The sequence below is a fragment of the Equus quagga genome, chromosome 10 (genome assembly GCF_021613505.1).
Source record: "Equus quagga isolate Etosha38 chromosome 10, UCLA_HA_Equagga_1.0, whole genome shotgun sequence".
NCBI classification, from domain to species: Eukaryota; Metazoa; Chordata; class Mammalia; order Perissodactyla; family Equidae; genus Equus; species Equus quagga.
In genome coordinates, this window is record NC_060276.1 from 121,739,578 (window position 1) to 121,753,536 (window position 13,959).

General features: G+C 47.8%; 1 protein-coding gene across 1 annotated transcript in view; it reads right to left on the reverse strand.

The window, feature by feature from the left end:
* Positions 1–92: 92 nt before the first annotated feature.
* The window catches only part of GYG2 (glycogenin 2), a 38,808-nt gene continuing 24,941 nt past the window's right edge, over positions 93–13,959 (reverse strand). The window contains exon 9 of the mRNA XM_046673582.1: positions 93–6,105. Coding sequence (XP_046529538.1) covers positions 5,944–6,105 — 162 coding nt within the window. The 3' untranslated portion in view covers positions 93–5,943. The remainder of the gene's footprint in view (positions 6,106–13,959) is intronic.

Below are 13,959 nucleotides of genomic sequence, written 5' to 3' on the forward strand. Positions count from 1 at the left end.
GATGGATGGATGGATGGATGGACAGATGGATGGATAGATGGATGGATAGATGGATGGATGGATAGATAGATGGATGGATAGATAGATGGATGGATGGATGGATGGATGGATGGATAGATGGATGGATAGATAGATGGATGAATAGAAAGATGATGGATGGATGGATGATGGATGGATACATAGATGATAGATACATGACCTTGATTTATTATGATAAATTTTCTCACATGATCCCAGAGGCTGACATGTCCCAAGGTCGGCCATCAGCAAGCTGGAGATCCAGGAGAGCCGAGGGTGTGAATTCCAGTCTGAGGCCGAGTCCAAAGGCAGGAGAACATACGCTGTCCCAGCTCAAGGACCGTGGGGAAAAGAGACAGCATTCTTTCTTTTTCAGCTTTTGATTCTATTCAGTCCTTCAATTGCTTGGACGAGGCCCACCCACACAGAAGAGGGCAATCTGCTTCCCTGAGCCCACCGATTCAAATGATAATCTCACCCAGAAATAATGTTTGACCAAATATCTAGACACCCCATGGCCATTGCGTTTACACATGATATTAACCCTCACATCCACACACTCCCCGATTCTTATGTGTGTTCTCTTCAGAGTGGTGCCTCCTGTCACATTCTGAACCACGCGTACATGTCATCCACCTGCTCTGTGTCTCTCAGTCACAGCTCTGAACAGCCCCTGCTTTTCTCCTTCGGGGGGGGGGGCGGTCTCGGCTGATCTCCGCAGGTTCTGAGGCAGCGGGTTGGAGGGCGTGAGCTTTCAGAGACCTGGCTCCAAGGACAGGTTCCCCCAAGTCGCCGATAACAAATGGCAAACACATGGCCGTCCCCATCCCCATGCCCGTCCCCGCCACGCATCGCTCACTGATTTCAACCCTCCTCCGCGAGCCTGCAAGTGGCCTCAGGGTGAAAATCATGATGATGGTGGACACCATTTACTAAGTCCTTGACAGGTGCACACGTTGCTCTAAATGCTTTACGGATTCCTGCTCCTTCCGTTCCCATAGCGTTGGTGGATCTTGTGCGACGCAAGATCTCAGGGCTTTATGCCAAGTTAGCCGTTAGCGTCTGAGAAACACTCATGAGGTCTGGATGAAGGCCAGCGAAGGAGGAAACCGTCTTGTTCTTCCTTCTGCTCATCAGTCTCTCCCCGATCTTCGGCTGTCCGCGCCCAACGCTGCTTAGGGTCCCCTCCTCCTCCCCGCCAGGTACGAGGTGGGACAGTCAATCAAGATGTGCTGCCCTCCACAGCCAAGGGCAGCCAAGGAGGACCCAGCTGAGCTCATCACGTGTGCCTCCTGGTTCCGCACTGGGCTGTTGGCAGCATCTCTCCGAGGAAACACCGCCTGGTCCCATGGGCGGTTCTTGGTCTTGTCCGTGGACCATACCAGCTCTCCAGTTTTTCCCCTCACCTCTGACCCTCCCCACTCACTCACCCCATCGTCACCATTTCGCTCAAGCAATCCAGTGAGTTTCTTGCTAGCATAAAGATCCCATACGGAGAGAGAAGACACGTGTCGTCTGGGGACATCACCCCAACCATTTCATCACAGCATGGCAAATCTCAACCATTCCGGTACTTCCATCTCGAAAGTCAGCCTCCTCAACCAAAAGGGTCAGCCATTAGGAAGACGGGGACGCCTCCAGAAAAGGGGGCAGAATCTTCTTCACCCAAGGAGAGGACCAGAATGGACATCAACTTGGGGTTGAAGGTGACACTCATCGGAATGGTCGGAAACGATGGGAACCTGGCCCAACTTGGGTGCGACGCTGATGAAGGGCCGTTCCTCAGGGACCACCTGCAATACGGCTCCCACGGCCAAACTCAAAAGGCCCCCTGGAGAGTCCATAAACAGCGGATACTGTCTTCTTTGATGCTCTTCATGGTCTTCTTGAGGGCACAGTGCCTAGACCAGCTGGTCTGCCAGCCACCGAGAGTCAGCTTCCCAAAAAAATGCACCTGCAAGATTTTCTCTTCCCAGACGCTCTGCACACTCTGCTATGAATTCTGGCTGGCCTCGTTCCTTCATGCCATCCTCAGTTGACCCGCTTCAGTGGAAGCAACCCATTTGAATGCTCCCTGGAAGAAACCCACTTGAATGCAAAATGGCTAAGCAGCGTGCAGACCAACAATTCAGCGTCTGCGTTCTTCTCGAGCCGAGGCCAAGTAGGAACTGGGTCTCAGGCTGACCCTGGCCAGGAGGCAGCAAGGAAGAAAGGATTCCAAAAAAAGGATGAGGGTACAAATCCAGCCAGGGAAATAATCTCTCGCTGATATGATGATTCTCAACTTCTCCGGACAAGTAAACTCTGATGCAACCTTAGAATGCGAGAGATCCTCAAATATTTTCACAAGTTCTGTTCTTCCAGAGATTAAATTTATTAAATGCAGCGTTCTCCACGTCTCAATGCCTTTCCTCCCCAAGGTACGCAGCTACACGAGAGGTTTCTAACCCAGCTGACTTCAATACCTGATATTCTCTTAGTCATTTATTTTTTTCTGGAGGATTCTATTATTATATTAAATATAATATTTAGTTTATAAATATAAACTGGGAGGGAATATTATAAATTGAGAATTTATGGTTTATAAATATTATAAATTGCTGATTCCTTCTGTTCACAATCTTGGTTAACAGTTGGTGCTATCTTTAAAATACTGCCAGTACAGTTTTTGCTCCTAAACTTAAAAGAAAATGTGTTTTACCTGCAAAGTCTGATACAGAATTTCCTACACCAGGTGTAATTGGAGCTGCACCAAAATGTAGCCACAGGTGTTTTGTGCGCCAAGAAAAAAATGCTCCAGTTTTGTTTCTTAGCGTGGTGGAAGGAGCGGGCAAGTAAGACATCAGTGTTAAATGTAAGGCAGTGGTCTGATCAGTATGATAACATTATACTCTAAAGAGCAGAGAGCTACGAAATTAGAAAGTGTTGTGGGTCTGCTTTTCCCAATTCAGGAGTGGTCGACAGAAAGAAACCCCATTCTGGAATGCAAACTAGTGCAGCCACTATGGAAAACAGTAGGGAGATTTCTCAAAAAATTAAAAATAGAAATACCATAGGACCCAGCTATTCCACTACTGGGTATTTAGCCAAAGAACTTGAAATCAAGGATTCAAAAAGACATATGCACCCCTATGTTCATTGTGGCATTATTCACAATAGCCAAGACGTGGAAGCAACCCAAGGGCCCATTGACCCATGATTGGATAAAGACGTGGTGTATATACACAATGGAATACTACTCAGCCATGAAAAAGCCAAAATCATTCTATTCATGACAATGTGGATGGACCTTGAGGGTATTGTGTCAAGCGAAATAAGCCAGACAGAGAAAGACAGACACCGTATGAATTAACTCATATGTGGAAGATAAACTAACACATGGACAAAGAGAACAGATTGGCGGTTCCCAGAACAGAAAGGGTCGGGGCACAGCCGAAAGAGTAAAGGGGCACATATATACAGTGACAGATAAAAACCAGACTGTTGGTGGGGAAAACGAGGCAGTCTATACAGAAACTGGAATATAGTGATGTACACCTGAAATTCCACAATATTATAAGCCCACATGACCTCAATAAAATAATTTAAAAAAACATTTAAAGAAAAAAAAAATAAAGAAACCCCATTCTGTTTCAACCTGTGGGCAGTTCCACACCAAAAACCATTAGCAGGAGGACGGTTGGCGGGCATTCAAGACCCAGACAGTTTCCAGCAGGATGTGACCAAGCAACTTTGGGGAACAAAAAGACTCTACTTTCTTCCTCTAAGTCTCCACAGCTTCATCCACCCGGCCAAGTCCGTATATCCAGAAACGTCTTTCTTCCCCGTGCCATTACCTCCTGCCCCCAAATAATAATTCGGCAATATTTCTAGAGCAGAAAAACCTAGACAAAAACCTCTCTTCTCTGTACCAAAAATTTAGCGATAAATCACAAATCACATCTCTCGGGGACTCAACTTATCTAATTGGGCAGTCCTGACATCACACAGCACAGATTCTGGCATGGGCGTTATTCAGGAAATAACGTGGAATCACACCTCTTAGATGGACGGGGCTCAGAAGTCATCAAAATGTTGTTGAACTTCTCACATATTGATTCAGCACCTGTCCCAACGCCTGCCGTCGAGAGAGGACCGCCAAAACCACGTGATGGATGGATGGATCAATGAATGAATGAATGAATGAATGAATGAATGAGTGAAATTAACAAGCCAATGCTGGGAAGATGGGCAGCTTCCCTACAGAGATCTAATGAGATTCCAGGGAGCGAGGAGTAAACAGTTCAAATTTCAAAAGAAACGCCTTTGCACTGGAAGGCACCTCGGAAGCCGGTGAACCCGCGTGCGTCAACGTGAATTCTCTCCTCCAGAGAAGCTGAGCCAGACTGACCCATCCACCCTCTGGAGAAGCCCCTCTCCCGTTTGTCAGGCTCAGGCTTCTGTTTTCCATAGACCGACACCAGAGCACCGAGCCCCCGACGTTCTTTTCCCAGGGGGAATTTATGGTGTTACCCTGATGGTTGGGGATGACCCCACCGCAACCCCGTAAGGCTAGGTCCACATGGCTATTATCAATGGGCCCTGAAGCATCGTATGTGTCATCCCAAGAGAGACTTCAGATCCTTAACCGCCCACACACCAAGAGAAACAACCCCTTCCTAACTCACACCTTGCACAAGCAAACGCCACAACGGACGCCCCACCTCCACCCAGACCGCCCAGCAGCGTCACCTGCTCCAGGCGATGCAAAACGAGGCCAAAAGCATGCACTGAATCTTAACACGGCCCTCTCACCTTCTCCCAAACGGGGCGTCCAATTAACCTTTCACTGCCCGGCAATCCGGGCATGAGAAAGCAACCATTCAAACCTCAAAAATATCCCATTTCCCTCTTGATGACAGGGAAGCCCGTTTTTAACTATAACTGCAGTGGCCACGAACGGTGACCGCGGGAGATGCTCCAGCCCAGTGCATCCATTCACAAAATCGGGAAGACTTCCGAAGACGAGGCTTTCCCGAAGGGTAAAGCATCCAGTCTCATAAAACTGAGAATTTCTCTCAAAAGAGCTGAGCTGAAATGGCTGGGAGAGCGCAGTCATGCCATACAGTATGGAGAAACTGAGGTAGCGAGACGCAGCCAGGGGCAGCCAAGCGTCTGCAAACGGATTTCCCTCTGAGCAAAGAGCCGCTCCGGATCCCCTCCTCCCGAGGGAGCTGTCAGCAGAAGCGACTTGGTATAAACGTCAGTTCTTCTAAACCGGGCGGTAACCCCCAGGCCAGCTAGAATCTCTCTTCCAAACACCTCCGGCCTTTCCCAAATCGGGCATCCGTCAACGGCTCTCTCAGGTCCCACTGGGTTTTGCAGAAGAGAAACGACGGCCCCGGTGCTGTTTCTCAGACGGGCTTCGTGAAGTCCTTAAAGGCGAGTCACAACTCAAGGTCTCTGCTTCGTCCTCAAGGGAAGGACTTTGCATTCTTGAGGGTTCCCGAGGAACTGAAGACACATTCGAGCGTTATTAGCTCGGGGACAGAAGAAAACCTGCAGTGACGTCCAACCCTATGGGGGATGGATACGGTAGCACGTGGTCCAAGGCGGCATTTCTGAGCTCCTTCGAGCAAGCCCAGAGGCCGCTGCCAAAGGTCCACGGGACGTTTATTCCCGCTCCCTTTTGCTGACAGGGTGACAAGAAGAAAGGACCGCTCGGCTGACCAAGCTAAGGAGGCACAGTCAGCTCGAATCAGCGGGGGGCTTCAAGCTGGGTTTTCATGGTTATGTCGTTTCTGAGAGGCACTCGAGTTGCTCAACCATAAATAGAGGCACAGAGTCGAATGGCTTTTCCCTTTGAAAGGACCGGAGATGTCCGGGGAACGGGACCACGCAGCAGGACACCGTCCGACCACACGGGGTGCGGCCTGACCGCACGGGTTACTGCAGAAAGCGGTCCAGCTTCTCCTGGATGCGGGCAAAGGCATCCTGCCCCATGTAGTCTACGTGTCCCTCCTCCCATTTTCTCCTTTCCTCCTCGGGACTCAGTTCCCTGACTTTTTCTTTAAGAGACATCTCGGAAATGGAGACGGCCAGGTCAACCTAGGAAACACAAGCCAACAGGAGATGGGTTTAGAAGCGGTCCGTCAAGGAGTGAAAGATACCTAACACATCCAGCCTATCTAGCCGTCTCAGTTCTCAGAGAGAGGGCGCGGATCGTCGGCACTTTCCTTTCGAACAAAACGCACGCCGAATTGAATACGATATTCTAAGAAGATGCTTTTTTGGCCTAATTTTTTGAAATTTTACAAATTATAACTCTACATGGGCTCAATTTTTCCTAAGAACTGTTTTCATTTCCAGCCACTAAACCATTTGACACACACCCCTGCGTTGATTAGATACTTGCACCCACCAAAACCTCAATGTTTGCATCATTTGGTTATATACGACCAAACTACGTGAAATGAAGAAAACTTCCACCTTATGGAAATAAAGCCCATAAGATTTTGGACGGCTTGGCAAAACCATTTAAATAGTAATTGAAATAGTTGTCTTCTTGCAATGGCAGGGTTTCTATCTGCACAGGGCATACGTTTGAAAGAATATATCAGTACACAAACGTGCATACACAAACACATACTCACATCTTCCTTTTGGTTGGCACTCAAATGGGCCAACAAAAATAATAAAGACATTCCCTTTAAACGCTTCTTACCAGGGATCAGAAAAAGACAAAAATATGCACCTGATAGGAATTCCTATATATATGCATATAAAGTTGTGTGTGCATATATGTGTATATATATTTTATATATATATATATATATAAAGTTGACTTTATAAATCTTAGTTGGAAACTAAAGCTGACTCAGGTATTTCCCAGATGCTGTGTGGATGTGGAGAAATATATTGGACACCAGAGAGTTAAATCATAGTTTCTGTGCCCCTGGGCGTGTAGTTTTCTCCCGTGATCATGTGCCACACTGGTTTTGAACAGTTTTTACGGATAAGGTTCTGCTTTCCACACTCGTTCCCGTATTTATTATTCAAACGGCACCATCCTGTTGGTCAAGGAAGTTGCAAAGGTTAAAAAAGATCCTTTCCAGGATAGATCACTAGGATTTGGGCTTAGTAAATTCCTGGGAATTATAACTTTCTGGAATTCAACGGGACCCGTCGCACATCCCAAACCAGCTCTCGGCAGAAAACGGCACGGCGAGTGCATCGTTGTGATAAGGAGAGGAGGTCAGTATCCAAAAAAACAACAAAGTCTCTCGATTTTACGAAACAGGGTATTACGCAAAATCGCAAATAAGCATCATCCATGGTACAGCGGACAGACGGGTAGGAGGACAACGTCAGTGCGCCTCAGATGAGTGAATGAACCACTCAGAGTCCGTGTCCTAGCGCTCACGGCGCCCAACTGACCAGGACGCCATCCCAGGCGTGTGCATCGCCCAGGAGGTGGGGACCTTCTTGGCGCCATCCGCTGGGAGCAGCCTTGGTGATAGGACTGGAGCTAATCTTACGAGCCAGGCACCAACGAGGGTCCCATCCAGACCCAGCTCTAGGAGGCAGGCACCCCTGTCACCAATGCATGGATGCTCAGAGAGGGTGATAAACTCACCCACCGCACAGCTTAGCTGTCCACGGCAGGTCTGCCCAACACCACTCCCACACCACGTCACCCACCAATTACCAATTCATAGAGCCTCAAAATCAGTACACAGGGGCTGCCCTCGAAGAAGGGAACCCCGAGTGCCACGTGCAAACCAGTGGAGTTTCAGAAGGAACCCTGTCACCAAGAGCGCTAGAAATAAGTTCCAAATCCTGCATTTGGCGTTGCCTAGACTGACAAAGTAGGAGAAAAAAGCGTGTACATTTTCCCCAAGGGGAAATTCTGGTAAAAGTGTCACGCACACTGAAATAGTTATTATCTAGCAGGCCAGATTCCAAATATATGGTGCTATAAACTGAGTATTTGTGCCCACCTCCAAATTCATATGTTGAGGCCTAACCCACAATGGGATGGTGTTAGGGGGTGGGGCTCTGGGGAGGGGATGAGGTCATGAGGGTGGAGCCCCCATGAGTGGCAGTAGTGCCCTTATAAAAGAGAGCCCAGAGACCTCCCTCACCCCTCCCACCCCATGAGGACACAGCAAGACGACGGTCATCCATGAGCCAGGAGGCTGGTCCTCAACAGACACCAAATCTTGGACAAGACACCTTGATCTTGAACCTGCAGCCTCCAGAACCGGGAGAAATACTTTCTCTTGTTTATAAGCCCCCCCGACTCTATAGTTTTTTTGCGATAGCAGCCCAGACAGACCAAGACTCAGATTCAGTACTCATTTTCATCATAGCCCCGATGCTCAGCTCCAGAGCCATACCTGCTATTACTTAAAGACCAAAAGATGTTATTAGATCATTGTTAGAGAAAAAAAAAAAAAATTAGCAATCGCTTTCACTAAATGCATCCACAGAGAGAATGAAGTTTAAGAGGACGACATCCGTAAGAGAAAGGGACAGGAAGCATGCATCTTCGTTCTCTCAAAGAAGAAATCATTGCATGCTCCATTTGCATCGAAACATTCACCACCACCCCCCCCGCCCAAATTTCCCAGCTTTGATTCTGTTCCTTTTAGACAATGGATCGCCGTGCGTTGGTTTCCATGCTCGCTCTGCAGGAAAACACAGCACAGCCCCTCCAGTTGACGGCAATTAACTTTTGCAGAACTGCTTTCACACAGAGAGAAAGGGCATCATCAATAAGGATGAGAAAGACCGTGGACCAAGCACCCCAGATAAGCAGACGGGCTGGAGGCACCAAGAGAAGCAGGCGGAGTCATTTCAACACAGTCAGCTTGGAAGTTGGGATCACCGGCTGGTGTGCGTGCATGTGGCTGGCCCCAGGGATGGCGGATATGATCCATTGATGTTGCATCTTTTTCTGTCCTAATTCTTCCTAAAGCAAATGACCAACAGGAAACACAATGATGGAGGAGGCAGGAAAATCTGGGTAGACAAGCGAGTCCCTTATCCACCTGGGTCATCAATACACTCATCTGGGAAAACCACTCAGAAAGGTCAGGGGATGAAGAAGAAAACCATAGGGCGTGTTCTCTGGTATTCATCGGACACAGACACGCTGAAAAGAAAAACGAGCCATGAGCAAGACGGATGCACCAAAGAAGCGTAAGTGGGGTGTACCGAGGTGGCTGGGGTCTCTGTGGAGTCTGCAAGTTGGGGGGCACGGTGGTGACAACGGGTCCCCCATCACTCTATCTCAATTTCAGGCCAACCTACCATCTGTCATACAGAGAGAGCAAAAACAAGTTTGCAAAAACAAACCTTAAAGGAACACAGCTCACCTGAAAACGCCCCCGTCTGCTCTGGTCTCGGGCTCGCACCCATCAAACTCCTGCGCCGGTCTCCTTGCATCTAAGCGGGGCTGTGTGACTCATTCTCACCCTCTGTGCTTTTCCTACCCTCTGTCCCCACAGGTCAGGGGAACAGCAAGGTCCCCCCAGCCTGTTGCAACGGGGGTCCCGCCAGAAAATGAACCTCAACCAAAAGCGACTCGAGTGACTATTTTCTCAACGCTCCCAAGGACGGCACCCAGCTAAGACCATCCCAGACGCACAGGAGACAACTCAGTGCATTATCTGCACGACTGGCTGCCACAGGAGACCCTAATTCTCTCTCAGGGGACCACAGCGGGGAAGAGCTGCCCTACAAGAAGATGCAGCAGAACCACGGGAGGATCCTGGATCCCTCGATGACGGCACGCTGCATGCCTTTGCCTCCCCAGCTGATGGCAACACCAACAAGAAAGAGATTTTTCCACACCCGGGGACCATTGGTACAGCCCCTCGCCTACCCTGATGAATTCAGGGTCAAGCAGCAAGCCTGTGCGCACAGGCAGGGGCCACAAAAGGTCCAGAGGCTCCTGCCGTGAACCTCATGAGTGTCAGCCACAGAGACCAGAGATCGTTGACAAATGGGCCCATCCTCACTGCACGCACGCCGCAGAAAGACATGGGCGTCAACGCAGGCTCCTCTGCCTGTCCTCAGAACTAAGTGAGTCTCCATCCTGGGAATGCAGATTCCCCGGGCACAGCCCCAGCGATTTTGAGTTGACCCTATGTGGAGCCCGGCCGCTCCGAGACTCAGCTCCCAAATGTATGATGTCTGCATTTCGGTAATAGAGAAAGTACGCTTCATCCTGCATTAACCGAGGCACGGAGTCACGCAGACCCCACAGAGTCATCAAAAGGCAGGTATGAAGACGGCAGAGTGGGCTCCACGGCGTGAGCCCCACCCTGACGCTTACTGTCCAAGGAGAAAGCTGGATGTTCCACAAATCACCCCTCTAAAGTGACAGGCTGTGAGAAATTCTAAGGAGAAAAAGTACGGAGAACCGAGAGCCACTGTTATCAAGGTCACATCGACCTTGTCAGGAGGGGGAAGGTACTCCTGAAGGAGTAGCACCTAAAATGACATCTGAAGGATGAACAGGATGAAATGATGAAGAAAGAGTAGAGATGGAGGGAGCCAAAGAACATACTGAGAAAACCAGGACAGCCTGTGCAAATGTCCTGAGGCAGAACATGAAGAAACTGGAATAAGTTTGCTGTAAGAACTTAGACAACCCCTCCAAAAAAGTCATTATTGGTGAAATTCATTAAGAAATATTTAAAATGTAGACGATAACACAGTAATCACAAATTCGCTTTTTCAAAAATTTTTTCCATCTCCTAAACTCAGTAGTGCAAGTTAAAATATGGGCTCCTTCTTCCAGATCTTGATTATGGATGTGAAATCCAAAAATGAAACTAAGTTCTTAATAATTATGGTGTAAAGCAAAACGATAAAGTTATGCAAAACATTAAAGACTGGGGCTAACAGCAGCTCCATTTTATCGGGCGCCCATCCCTGGTTGCTAAATGACCTCGTAAGCTTCTTGGGTTTATGTCGCACAGAGATTTGTTGGGATGGGCCGCCAATGAAGCACTTAGCCTGGCAAATGAGAAGTGCCGAAAGATGTGGGTAATCTCAAAAAGATGGGGGGAAATGCCAATTCTGTCATCTCAATTTCTCTCGACAAAGAACAGATCAGTAGATTCCATGTGGGCGTCATGAAAGAGCATCCTTCCCCGAAAGGGATCTAACTCAGAGTTACGTATTTGATAAGAGACGATGAAATAATCCTCTGGCTTCCCAGCTTGTCTCCTGCAGATGCCTTAGAAACTCACAAATTTAACTCACGAAGGAAGAGAAGTTCGATCAACGCACACTTGACATTTCTGAACAAGACCCACGGGTTTGTTTCAAAACAATACACAACTGAAATATAAACTGATACATTAATAGGAAATATTCCACTTATTCTTACTGGCTACAAATAGGTACTTCCTTCTTTACACGGCGGGCAGAAAGCATGGGGAGAATTCGGAGACGAGATTTTAGCAACAGCGTGGTGCAACGTCAGCCCTTCCGACCATCGCAGGCAGGCTTACGAACGAACGCACGTCTGCAAAATGTGACTTTTGTGAAATGCATTTATTTTTATCCTTCGGATAATAACGATTTCGCTGATTCATCCCCGTCACCAGCCGCCTGAAGTTCAGGTCACCTCTAAAGACAGAATGGAAACTGGAAACAATTCAGGGGATTCTTGGCTCAAAGGAGAGAGAGAGACGGAAGGATGGAGAGAGGCTTACAAAAAAAGGGCTGCGGGTCTGGAAAGGGGAGGCGGAGAGCGCACACGGCACGCAGCCAGATGGTGCAGCCAGATCTATGCACAACAGACGCGGAATTGATAAACACATCCATTTAGAACAGATAAAAGGGAAGCTCCCCTTTTGCATCACGGGCTGCAGTCTTGTGAAAGTTATGACTGCCGGAGGAAGCTAAAAATATAAATTTATGACTCCGTCCAAGAACCAAAGAGGGATTTTCCACTTTCAGCAACTGGCGAAGCTACGTGTTTCACAGCAACTCTCCCGCCAAGAATAATGAAAGGCTAGACTAAATATATGTGTGTGTATGTGTGCATATATATATATAAGATACATATGTCATAAATATATGTTTATAAGAAATATATCAGATTCCTACTAAGGCAACGCACAGTTAAGACTCAAGTTCACAGAACAGAAGACTCGAGACTTTGAGGTTATTCATCCTCGTAAAACTGAGCTATAGAATTCAACGCAGCCCCAGTCAGAATTCCAGAAGGTTTTCTTCAAGAGCCCGCCAAGCGGATCCTACTATTCATATGGAAATGTAAAGGGGCTGGAAGAGGCAAGGAAAGAAGAAAAACGTGGCAGAAGTTGCAGGACCGGTAATGAGATATTTTAAAGCCGGGGGGTAATTGTGACAATCTGTTATTGGTGCAAAAAAGAGGAAAATAAAACAAAAGAAGAGAGAATCCGAAAATAGGTCCCCCCACGTGTGGGTGCCTGATGGATGGCAGAGGAAAAGCAGGAGGAGGCGGTGGGGAAATGACAGTGTTGTCGATAAAGCGTGCTGCGTTATTGACCCCAAACTCACTCTCTGCGTAACATCCCTTCCAGGTGGGTTCCTGATGTAAGTGTGAACGTGGAAAACAATGACAATCCCGTACGACATCCAAGTGGGTCCTCTTCCCAACCTGGCTTTAGAGTCAGCTTGCCTAAGCGGGAAACAAAACATGCTACTCCCAAACAAAATATGAACGAACTGGTTTCTAGTCATCCACGGACGCTGCTGAGGGGTTGAAAAGGGAACACGGTGGAAAAAAAATAGTTCCTATACTAGTGACACAGAAGGGCGAGGAGATGCGTGCACACGCTTGTTCCCAGCAGCCTTTTCTCCCTGCCAGCCACGATTCTCGAGGGCCCATCCACAGAAGCATGGATCAAAATAAATTGTGCCTTCAGACAGTTCGATAGCAGGCGGCCCGTGAGAAGGAAGGAAGCACGGGGTCACTCAGCACGACGGATGGAGCTCACAGACACGCCAAGCCAAAGAGGTCAGACTGCAGGATTCCGTCTAGAACGAGCTCAAAACCGCTCACCGCTAAGCTAGATTTGGTCAAAGTCGGCATAGCGTTTTCCGGAGACAGGCAGGGTGCAACGAGCCTTTTGGGGGTGACTTTCTAGATCACGGCTATTTGGGTTTTTTCACTCTGTAAAGTCCCTCAAGATGCATACATAGGAAGTACATAAGTGTGTCCTTTTTTATATGTATGTTATTCTTCCATAAAAGGTTTCATTAAAAATAAGATATACTATGAACCACAGTAAAAACCACCAATATGTTTATAAAAATGAAGGGCCTCTCTCATCTTTTCGTTAGCCACAATATTTCCCGTACCCAAACACTTGGCTGAGAAGATGATAAACGGCAAAGCGATTTCTCTAATACATTCATTTAGATGGGATGTCAATTAGATATTCTTTTCATTAACTACACCATTCCTGTACCCAAACACTTGGCTGCGCAGATGCTAAATGGAAAATATATTTTTCTACTGCACTAATTGACATAGGAAGTCATTTAGATTGTCAGCCTTCCTCTTGAAAACGGAGACCTGGTCCCCAACAAGGCTGTCATCATTCTGGGCACAAAGGCTGCCCTTTGGAATACGGACCCCAGAATCCAGACCCAGCTCTTCCATACTTATAGGGATTTATGGAAATACTCTTTTTTTTTTTTTTGGACGGGTTCCAGCTCCCCAAAATAAAGAACCCACGGTCGATAATTCAACGGATGGCCGGTAGGTGGCAGCCAGGCTGCATAATATATTCCAAAGACCTCTCAGGGAGTGTGAAATGGGAAAATACATCCTCCCGATCCTGGAAAAGCATCCCTCCCTTTTAAAAGTGTATCGATCCACTTCACCCCTTTCAGAGACACAAGCTCATCAGAAGAGACTCACGCCGTAGAGATTTCCTTACAAAGCAATCA